Here is a 10700-nt window from a genome sequence, read left to right on the forward strand (position 1 = left end):
TGATATGGGCAAAGCGGTGTGCGGGGGCCGCCATTTTCCGGGAGTGGGAGGTGTACCTTACTTCCTGACTCCTTCCCCTTTTCCACCGGTTATCGCGGCGCCCACCGGCCTCTGATCTCTGAGTCTTCTCCAACCCACAGACGTTTTTGTTGCTCTGTTTCCAGGACCTTCTCCACAACTAGGCCATTTTTCTTGCCTGGTGTCCATTTTGACCTCTTGACCTCTGACTCAAAGGTCAGCCCAAAGGTTCCAAACTCGGGCCTGGGATGTGAGGGGGTACTGAACCTAAGTTCTCCGAATCTTTAGCCCTGGGCTCCTAAGTCGCACCCTTCAGGCACCTCACTTTAGGTCTGAGCCTTCATATCCCAAACTTACTCATGTGTTTCCACATCCAGCCCCAAAGAATGAGTTAACTCCTACTAACTCTCCACCTAAGACTCCCGAGGTAACCCAACCGGTACCACAGATCCGGTGCCGGATTTAAGGACCCCACCCTGTTAACTGTCAGGTGCCTTATGACTTGAGTCACCCTCGCAATTCCTGCTCCCATGGTTTCAAATATTAGCTGTGGTCCTTTCACACCCACTGCTCAGCCCCCAGATTCTGGAACTCAACTCGTAAATTTTTAAAATCTCCATCCCTGAGACCGTTCTCCGTTGGAGGATCCTTCCCTCCCTACCTTCTGAACCTCTCAGCCCCTCCTGTAGACCCCAAAATGACTTCTCCATGCTCTCCTCCCCTAAAACCACCAATCCCTCCTCCAAGAACCCCTGTACCCCAAGCCAGCAGCATTCCATCTCCTCCTCTACCCCCAAGTCCCCTGGACTTTTTAGCTTTACCATCCCCTCCCTGGAGTCAGCAGACCAATGTTCCCCCACCGCCCCCACTGCCTCCTCCACCCGCTACCACGGGGCCTGCTCTCCCTTATGTCTTCGGCCTGGAGAAGAGCCAGCTCCTGAAGGAGGCCTTGGAGAAGGCTGGCCCAGTCCCCAAGGGCAGAGAAGATGTGAAGAGGCTCCTGAAACTGCACAAGGACCGGTAGGGTCTCCATGCCCCACCCACCACCCAGGCTCTGCCCTAGTCACTTCTCCACAGATCACTTCAGCCATTTCCTTTTGGGGGGAGGGGCGGTTCCCGTGTCCTCACGATCAAACAGCCTACTTAGATCCGCTGCCTAGATCCCTTCCATGGTGGTGTGCCTCCAGCAATGAAGAAAGCTGTCCTCACAAGTGCCCAGTCCATGCTGGGTGCATTGGTTCATGTCTGTAATCCCAGCACTTTGGGAGGCCGGCAGGTGGATCACCTGAGATCAGGAGTTGGAGACCTGCCTGACCAATATGGTGAAACCCCATCTCTACTAAAAATACAAAAATTAACCATCCTGGCTAACCCGGCGAAACCCCGTCTCTACTAAAAAATACAAAAAACTAGCCGGGCGAGGTGGCGGGCGCCTGTAGTCCCAGCTACTCGGGAGGCTGAGGCAGGAGAATGGCGTAAACCCGGGAGGCGGAGCTTGCAGTGAGCTGAGATCCGGCCACTGCACTCAGCCCGGGAGACAGAGCGAGACTCCGTCTCAAAAAAAAAAAAAAAAAAAAAAAAAAAAAAAAAAATTAGCCGGGTGTGGTGTCACGCGACTGTAGTCCCAGCTACTTGGGAGACTGAGGCAGGAGAATCACTTGAACCCCGGAGGCAGAGGTTGCAGTGAGCAAAGATTGTGCCACTGCACTCCAGCCTGGAAGACAGAGCAATACTCTGTCTCAAAAAAAAAAAAAAAAAAAGCAAGTGCCCAGTCTAGTGGGGGAGACAGATCCCTCCACCCCTCCAGACAGTGACAACCCAGAGTGGACAGGGCTGTCATGACAAAGCCCAGAGGGGTGTATGACCCAGGCTGGGGAGTCAGGGGGAGCTTCTTGGAGAAGGGGAACCCTGAGTGCTGTTGAGCAAGTCGTGTAAATGCTGTGTGATGAGAGTAACCAGCTTGTGCAGGGGCCTGGAGTGAAATGAGGACATGTTCTATTCAAGGAACGGCAAATATGTCCTTAACTTGCCGGGAAAAGTGGCAAACATGGGGCTGTGAAAGCGGCAGAGCCAGCCCACGCAGGACAGAGCGGGCTCTGCGAAGGGACTGGGACTTTCCTGAGGGCATGGGGGAGCCGTGGAGAGGCTCTGTGCAGGGATGGAGAAGTCCTGTGGAAGTGGTACTTAGGAGCCTTGAGGAAACTGGGACATCCAGGGACCCAGGTGGTAGGGGAAAGGAGAGCGCCAGACCTGGGCCGGGGCTGTGAGGCTGAGGTTTAATGATTGCCTGGCTGAAAAGAGGGAGAAAAGACTTGCCCGGACTCACATTGAAACTCCAAGCCCTCTAGACATTTTTTTTTTTTTTTTTTTTTTGAGACAGAGTCTCGCTCTGTCGCCCAGGCTGGAGTGCAGTGGCGCGATCTCGGCTCACTGCAAGCTCCGCCTCCCGGGTTTACACCGTTCTCCTGCCTCAGCCTCCCAAGTAGCTGGGACTACAGGCGCCCGCCACCTCGCCCGGCTAGTTTTTTGTATTTTTTTTTTTTAGTAGAGACGGGCTTTCATCGTGTTAGGCAGGATGGTCTCGATCTCCTGACCCTGTGATCCGCCCGTCTCAGCCTCCCAAAGTGCTGGGATTACAGGCTTGAGCCACCGCGCCCGGCCTTTTTTTTTTTTTTAATGTGGTTTCTCTCTTTCATCCAGGCTGGAGTGAACTGGCGTGATCTTGGCTGACTGCAGCCTCCGCCTGCCCACCAGCACCCGCCTTCTCCCCGTTCAAGCGATTCTCTTGCTTCAGACTCCCGAGTAGCTGGGATTACAGGTGCCCACCACCACGCCCGGCTAATTTTTGTATTTTTAGTAGAAACGGGGGTTTGTCATGTTGGCCAGGCTGGTCTCGAACTCCCAACCTCAGGTGATCCACCTGCCTCGGCCTCCCAAAGTGCTGAGATTACAGGCATGAGCCACGACACCCAGTCTCCGGACACATTTATAATATTCCCTAAATGCCCACACTGAGATGAGGCAAATTTAATGCAAATTATAGCCACCCTTTACTGAATGCCTACCCTATGTCAAGCGCTGTTCTAAATGTTTAAATATTAATTTATTGAATCCTCTCAACAACCCCATGAGGTAGAAACTGTTTTTGTCTCATATTCCTGATGAGAAAACTGAGGCTAATAGAAGTGAAGCCCCTCAGCTATAGTGCAAAAAAGAGGAAGAGTCCAATTTGAACTCTGGTGGCAGGGCTCCAGCCTGTTTGTTTGTTTGCTTGTTTGTTTGTTTGTTTTGGGGACAGGGTCTTGCTCTGTTGCCCAGGATGGAATGCAGTAGCTATATCACAGCTCACTGCAACCTCAACCTCCCAGGCTCAAGTGATCCTCCCATCTCAGTCTCCAAGATATCTGGGACCACAGGTATGCGCCACCATACCCGGCTAATTTTTTGTACATATATATATTTTTTGTTTTTTTTTTTTTTGAGACGGAGTCTTGCTCTGTCGCCCGGGCTGGAGTGCAGAGGCCGGATCTCAGCTCACTGCAAGCTCCGCCTCCTGGGTTTACGCCATTCTCCTGCCTCAGCCTCCGGAGTCGCTGGGACTACAGGCACCTGCCACCTTGGCCGGCTAGTTTTTTGTATTTTTAGTAGAGACGGGGTTTCACCGTGTTAGCCAGGATGGTCTCGATCTCCTGACCTCGTGATCCGCCCGTCTCGGCCTCCCAAAGTGCTGGGATTACAGGCTTGAGCCACCGCGCCCGGCCCATATATATATTTTTTGTAGATACAGAGTCTCTCTATGTTGCCCGGGCTGGGTCTTGAATTCTTGGGCCCAAGCGATCTTCTTGTCTTGGCCTCCCAAAGTGTTGGAAGTACAGGCATGAGCCACCGCACCCAGCCTGGCTCCGTGCTTCTTATTTTTTTTATTTATTTAGAGACGGAGTTTTGCTCTTGTTGCCCAGGCTGGAGTGCAGTGGTGTGATCTTGGCTCACGGCAACCTCCACCTCCCGGGTTCAAGTGATTCTCCTGCCTCGGCCTCCTGAGTAGCTGGGATTACAGGCACCCGCCACCATGCCTGGCTAATTTTTTGTGTTTTTAGTAGAGACAGGGTGTCGTCATGTTGGCCAGGCTGGTCTCGAACTCCTGACCTCAGGTGATCCACCTGCTTCGGCCTCCCAAAGTGCTGGGATTACAGGCGTGAGCCACCACGCCCGTCCTCTATGCTTTTAATCATACTTATGTGGTATCATCTTTCATCGGGAGGGTACCCTAAACTGGGAACCACGAGCTCTGAGTCCGTACCACCCCCACACCCGAACCGAACCTTGCCCTCTTACCAGCCTTGCAATAGGAATAATAAGCATGGGCCAGGCACAGTGGCTCACACTTATAATCCCAGCACTTTGGGAGGCCAAGGCAGGCAGATCACCTGAGGCCAGGAGTTCGAGACTAGCCTGACCAACATTGCAAAACCCCATCTCTACTAAAAATACAAAAATTCGCCAGATATGGTGGCACACACCTGTAATCCTAGCTACTCAGGAGGCTGAAGCAGGAGAATTGCTTGAACCTGGGAGGTGGAGGTGGCAGTGAGCCAAGATCGCACCACTGTACTCTAGTCTGGGCGACAGAGCAAGACTCCATCTCAAAAAAAAAAAAAAAAAAAAAAAAATGGAGACCAGGCACGGTAGCTCATGCCTGTAATCCCAGCACTTCGGGAGGCTGAGGCGGGTGGATCACCTGAGGTCAGCAGTTCGAGACCAGCCTGACCAACATGAAGAAACCCCATATCTACTAAAAATACAAAAAATGGCCAGGCGCGGTGGCTCTCACCTGTAATCCCGGCACTTTAGGAGGCCAAGGCGGGCAGATCACGAAGTCAGGAGATCAAGACCATCCTGGCTAACACAGTGAAACCCCATCTCTACTAAAAACACAAAAAATTAGCCAGGCATGGTGGTGGGCGCCTGTAGTCCCAGCTATTCAGGAGGCTGAGGCAGGAGAATGGCGTGAACCCGGGAGGCAGAGCTTGCAGTGAGCCAAGATCGGACCACTGCACCCCAGTCGTCTCAAAAAAAAAAAACACAGAAAAAGTACAAAAAATTAGCCGGGTGTCGTGGTGCATGCCTATAATCCCAACTACTCGGGAGGCTGAGGCGGGAGAATAGCTTGAACCCAGGAGCCGAGATCATGAGCTGGAGCAACAAAAGGGAAACCCTGTCTTAAAAAAAAAAAGTAATGAATCCCCCAGGGCCAAACTATTGGAGTGGCCTCCCCCAGGGTACAGAGATTCACTATCAAGGTGATGTATTAGGCCTTAAGCATGTTGTTACCTGGTTTTATTCAAAGTTCAATTAAGGGATTTTCAGTGTTGAACAGCCCAAGAAACAGACTTGAAGGGAAAAACAAATCACAGAGTTTGGAGCCTGGGCAACATAACATGACCTCATCTCTACTAAAAATAAAAAGAGTCAGGCATGGTGGTTCACGCCTGTAATCCCAGCACTTTGGGTGGCGAAAGTGGGTGGATAACCTGAGGTCAGGAGTTCGAGACCAGCCTGGCCAACATGGTGAAACCCCATTTCTACTAAAAATACAAAATTAGCTAGGCATGGTGGCGCGCACATGTAATCCCAGCTACTTGGGAGACTGAGGCAGGAGAATCGCTTGAACCCGGGAGGTAGAGGTTGCAGTGAGCTGAGATTGCACTGTTGCACTCCAGTCTGGGCAAAACGAGCGAAACTCTGTCTCAAAAAAATAAAATAAAATAAAAAGAACTAGCTGGACATGGTGGTACGTGCCTATACTCCCAGCTACTCAGGAGGCCGAGGCAGGAGGAATCACTTGACCCTGGGAGGTCGAGGCTGCAGTGAGTTTTGATTGCATCATTGCATTCCATCCTGGGCAACAGTGCAAGAAAAAAAGAGTTGGAGATGGAGATACCACTTTGAGAAATTTCCTCAGATAAATCTGGTTGCAAAGTGCTACCCTTTGCTCCTCACCCTTCAATAACAGAGAGAGAGCAGGGAGCAGGCAAGCAGAAGGACCATTCCCACGAACCAGATGAGGAAACTGAAGCTTAGGAAGGGGAAGTCAGTGACTGAACCAGGAGCGTCCTTCAGCCTTAGGACAGCCAGGCCTGTGTTCCCTTCATCGTCCCTGGATACCCCACTCCCAGCCAGACCTCAAGGTCGGGGGCGCTTCAGAGCTGGCTCCCTGGTGACTGAGCGCGGCTCTGCTTCAGGTTCCGAGGTGACCTGCGGTGGATCCTCTTCTGTGCAGACCTGCCGTCCCTCATCCAAGAAGGCCCTCAGTATGTGCCCTGATGTGGGACCCTCCCAGCCCCTTTGCCGCCCTTACTCTGCCCTTGCTGGGCTTCTTAAGGACTGATCTGGAAAAGAGGAGTGGATTGTCCCTGGCGGGAGGAGGAGGGAAGAAAAGGGGGAACTTTCCACTCAGGCTTCTGGGTGCCTGCATAGTAAACATAGTTGGAACATCCGAGGAATGAACGAATGAACCTGGTCCAACTCCATCTTGGCTCCTCCTCCCAGGAAGCTCAGGTGACCTCTCCCCACCCTTCCACCCCCAGCCCTTCAGCCTTGGGCTGTCCCCTGAAGGGGAGTCAGGTCTCCCTTGCTGGCCTGGGAGAGGGGAGGGGAACTCCTCCAGGGCAGCAAACCTGTTCCCCAACTCCAGCTTCCAGGTAAGGAGGCTGTGACATAGGATTGACAGGCTGGGCCTCTCTGTCCCCAGATGCGGGCTGGTGGCCTTGTGGATGGCAGGTACTCTCCTGTCGCCCCCCAGTGGCGTCCCCCTGGAGAGACTCGTGCAGGTGGCCACGGAAAGAGGCTACACGGCCCAGGGAGAGATGTTCTCAGGTGAGCCGGGTGACTGCGTGCTCCATCACCTCTTCATGAGGCTGGGACCGGAGAGGCTGGGTGGGGTGCTGGCAGCCGTGTTGTCAGGGTGTCTTGTTCCAGTCTTCGGGCCCTTCCCACTGCCCATAGAGCAGAGAGGTTACAAGATGGACTCGAGCTGGCTGCACGGGTTGCAAACCCAGCTCTGCCACCTCTTTGCTGTGGCCATGGACAAGCCACTGACGCTTTTAGTGCCTCATTTTCTTCATTTGTACCAAGGGGTGGAAGGTCATGGTGAGGGTTGGAAGCATCGCCCACTGTGAACCCTCGGCACGGTGCTGGGCCCACGCAACAAGCCCCCTCTGTGTGCTCTCACCATGCAGTGGCCGATATGGGCAGGCTGGCCCAGGAGGTGCTGGGCTGCCAGGCCAAGCTGCTCTCTGGCGGCCTGGGTGGTCCCAACAGAGACCTCGTCCTGCAGCACCTGGTCACTGGACATCCCCTGCTCATCCCGTATCCCAGGGCCTTGGAGGGAGGAGGACAGGGGTGGCGAAGGGTGGGTCGCAGGGCCACGCTATCGTTTTTACCTTAATGCCAGTACCAGCTACGACGAAGACTTCAACCATGAGCCGTGTCAGAGGAAGGGCCACAAGGCCCACTGGGCGGTGAGCGCAGGTGGGTCCCCTCCTTTGCCTGCACCCCTCATCCTGGGTCTCCCTGGCCTCCATTAACCCTCCTGACATTCTCACTCCTCGTGCTGGTGTCTCCCCAGCCAGGCTGGGCACTTAGCATAGCACCGGGCAGGCTGGGCCCCAGGTGTCCACCAGTTGGAGCTTCTACAAACAGAAGCTCAGAGCATAGATTTCAGGATCAGAACATCTGGGCTCCAGGCCTGGTGCAGCCTCTTCTAGGCTCTGTAACTCTGGGCAGGTATCATCGCCTCTCTGGGCCGTTCCTTTCCACATCTGGAAATCAGGGGTAACAGTAGCACCCTCCTCATGAGGCTGCCTTGTAGGCATAGCATGCAGCACTCAGAACAGGGCTTGGCCGGACGCAGTGGCTTACGCCTGTAATCCCAACAGTTCGGGAGGCCAAGGCAGGTGGATCACTTGAGGTCAGGAGTTTGAGACCAACCTGGCCAACATGGTGATACCCTGTTTCTACTAAAACTACAAAAATTAGCCGGGCGTGGTGGTGTGTGTCTGAAATCCCAGCTACTTGGGAGGCTAAAGCAGGAAAATCGCTTGGACGTGGGAGGTGGAGGTTGCAGTGAGCTGAGATGGCGCCACTGCACTCTAGCCTGGGTGACAGAGCAAAACTCCGTCTCAAAAAAAAAAAAAAAAAAGAATAGGGCTTGGCATGTGACACGTCTCTGTAAGCATTACCAGCACTGTCTTCATCATTCCCCCACCTGAAAGAAGGCCAGGTTGGTCCGCGTCAGGAGGTCCCGGGGAGGCTCCATTCAGCTTCTTCATGGCTGTGTGGTCTTGACAGCTCCTCTTGGATCCTCTTCCCTAGACAGCTGGGGATGACCGGGTGATGGCATTTGCTCCATCTCATGCTGCCTCCCCACCTCCCCTGTGCTGTCAGGCCAAGGGAGGCAAGACTTAAAACGCCTGCAGCCTTGGAGCCGGATGCTGTGGTGGGGCCAAATCCCAACCCACTGGTCACCAGTAACGTCACTGTAACCTAGGAATGGCAGCTGCACCCACCCTGGAGGGATGGGAGGGGGCGGAAGTTAGCCCCAGCACCTGGTCCTGGCTCAGTCGCTGCCACTCACCACTTTCTCCTCTTCCCCAGGGGTCCTGCTGGGTGTTCGGGCTGTGCCTAGTCTCGGCTACGCTGAGGACCCTGAGCTGCCGGGCCTGTTCCACCCAGTGCTGGGCACGCCCTGCCAGCCACCATCCCTGCCGGAGGAGGGCTCCCCGGGAGCTGTCTACCTGCTGTCCAAGCAGGGCAAGAGTTGGCACTATCAGCTGTGGGACTACGACCAAGTCCGGGACAGCAACCTGCAGCTGACGGACTTCTCACCCTCGCGGGCCACTGATGGCCGGGTGTACGTGGTGCCCATGGGTGGGGTGCGGGCTGGCCTCTGTGGCCAGGCCCTGCTCCTCACACCCCAAGACTGCAGTCATTAGCTGGGGCTGCAGTCCCGGGCTGCAGCCTAGCTCGGTCACCATTTCAAGTGTGCCCCCACTTCCTCCTCTGTGTGATGGCCCCAAGGTTTAAGCTGGGTCTCAAGGGCCTCCAGCCCAGGGATCCTTCATAAGGGCCACCCCCACTCCATCTCTCCCAAGCCTGGGCATCGTCCCAACCCCAGGCCCACCCCCTGCAGTATTGAGCACCAGCTGGTCCCTCTAGGGAGAGACTGACGACAGCCCAGACCCTGCGGCCTGCCTGTCCCATCTGAATGTTGCATCTGTCCGTTTCTTACTAGGGACTGCCTCTGTCACCTCACAAGATCTAAGGAGCCTGGGCCCTCTGCTGCTCCCAGGACCGGGACACTGAACTGCGCCAGCCCCAGCTCACCCCTCCTTAGCCCAGGCTCTTCCTCACACTTGCCGCCTACCAGTCATACTGGCCTTTCAGATCCCTGAAGTGTTGTTCAAATCCCCGGAGCATTGAGGCCCACCCCAGCCCTCTGCTGAGGATCATTCCGTAACTTCTCCATCGAGGCTCAGGTATCACTACCTCAGGGAGGAGTCCCTCAGCCCCAGTCAAGACATCCCCCGCACCTCATATCTTTATAGTTTTAAAGTCCATCTGGGAGCAGTTACCTGTGCCAGCGCCTCTATCTGTGTTAGCAGGTCTGGCAACCTTGTAAGGGGGGTACTAGATGGACCCGGTTTGACAGATGGCAAGACAGGCCTGGAGAAGTGGAATTGCTGGCCTGAGGTCACATGACTAGCACGTGGCAGGGTCAGGATTCAAGCTAGGTAGTTAGTGTCTCTCAGCCAGGCTGTCTCCTGGCTCCCTGAACATTATGGTGCCGACCACAAACTTTGCTATCCACCCATATAAACATCTAGTGAGTGTGTGTGATTACTAGCTTCATGAATACCTGACCCCTTCACTCTGAAGTAGGAGGAACAGGCCTGTCTGGATCACTTCTCTGTCCCTAACCGAGCCTGTGTCATTTAGGGAAACTGTACAGAGCAGTGTTGCCTTTTTTTTTTTCTGAGATGGAGTCTCATTCTGTCATCCAGGCTGGAGTGCAGTGGCATGATCTCGGCTCACTCCAGCCTCCACTTCCCAGGTTCAAGTGATTCTCCTGCCTCAGCCCCCCAAGTAGCTGGGATTATAGGCATGCACCACCATGCCTCGCTAATTTTTTGTATTTTTAGTAGAGACGGGGCTTTGCCATGTTGGCCAGGCTGGTCTCGAACTCCTGACCTCAAGTGATCTACCCGCCTCGGCCTCCCAAAGTGCTGGGATTACAGGTGTCAGCCACTGTGCCAGGCCACAGTGCAATCTTTCTTTCTTTTTTTTTTTGAGACGGAGTCTTGCTCTGCTGCCCAGGCTGGAGTGCAGTGGCCGGCTCTCAGCTCACTGCAAGCTCCGCCTCCCAGGTTCACGCCATTCTCCTGTCTCAGCCTCCCGAGTAGCTGGGACTACAGGCGCCCGCCTCGTCGCCCGGCTAGTTTTTTGTATTTTTTAGTAGAGACGGGGTTTCACCATATTAGCCAGGATGGTCTCGATCTCCTGACCTCGTGATCCGCCCGTCTCGGCCTCCCAAAGTGCTGGGATTACAGGCTTGAGCCACTGCGCCTGGCCACAGTGCAATATTTCTAACCAGTGATCAGGGTAAAGAGGATGCGTGTCCACCA

At 54.5% G+C, this 10700-nt stretch overlaps 1 protein-coding gene across 4 annotated transcripts; it reads left to right on the forward strand.

Annotated features, from left to right (window-relative positions):
* Positions 1-22: 22 nt before the first annotated feature.
* On the forward strand, positions 23-10148 carry C12H19orf54 (chromosome 12 C19orf54 homolog). Of its 4 annotated transcripts, none has more exons than XM_030941918.1 (7): positions 23-1038; positions 6261-6329; positions 6770-6894; positions 7257-7386; positions 7472-7548; positions 8674-8929; positions 9311-10148. In XM_030941918.1, exons 1-7 carry the CDS (start codon positions 716-718, stop codon positions 9468-9470), a joined length of 1140 nt encoding a protein of 379 aa, XP_030797778.1. In that variant the 5' UTR covers positions 23-715; the 3' UTR covers positions 9471-10148. The 4 variants fall into 4 exon arrangements, with proteins under 4 accessions (XP_030797778.1, XP_030797779.1, XP_010379132.1 ...); XM_030941919.1 differs by having other exon boundaries at positions 7478-7548; XM_010380830.2 differs by having other exon boundaries at positions 7478-7548; positions 8674-10148.
* The last annotated feature ends 552 nt before the right edge of the window (positions 10149-10700 follow it).

This window comes from Rhinopithecus roxellana, chromosome 12, assembly GCF_007565055.1.
Source record: "Rhinopithecus roxellana isolate Shanxi Qingling chromosome 12, ASM756505v1, whole genome shotgun sequence".
Taxonomy (NCBI): domain Eukaryota; kingdom Metazoa; phylum Chordata; class Mammalia; order Primates; family Cercopithecidae; genus Rhinopithecus; species Rhinopithecus roxellana.

Bases quoted from the DNA above. Each gene is read 5' to 3' on its own strand.
- C12H19orf54 (XM_030941918.1), top strand. From the start codon at position 716: ATGACTTCTCCATGCTCTCCTCCCCTAAAACCACCAATCCCTCCTCCA. The intron at 7,387-7,471 runs GTATCCCAGGGC...CCTTAATGCCAG, and splicing joins GGACATCCCCTGCTCATCCC to TACCAGCTACGACGAAGACT. The intron at 8,930-9,310 runs GTACGTGGTGCC...GTTTCTTACTAG, and splicing joins CGGGCCACTGATGGCCGGGT to GGACTGCCTCTGTCACCTCA.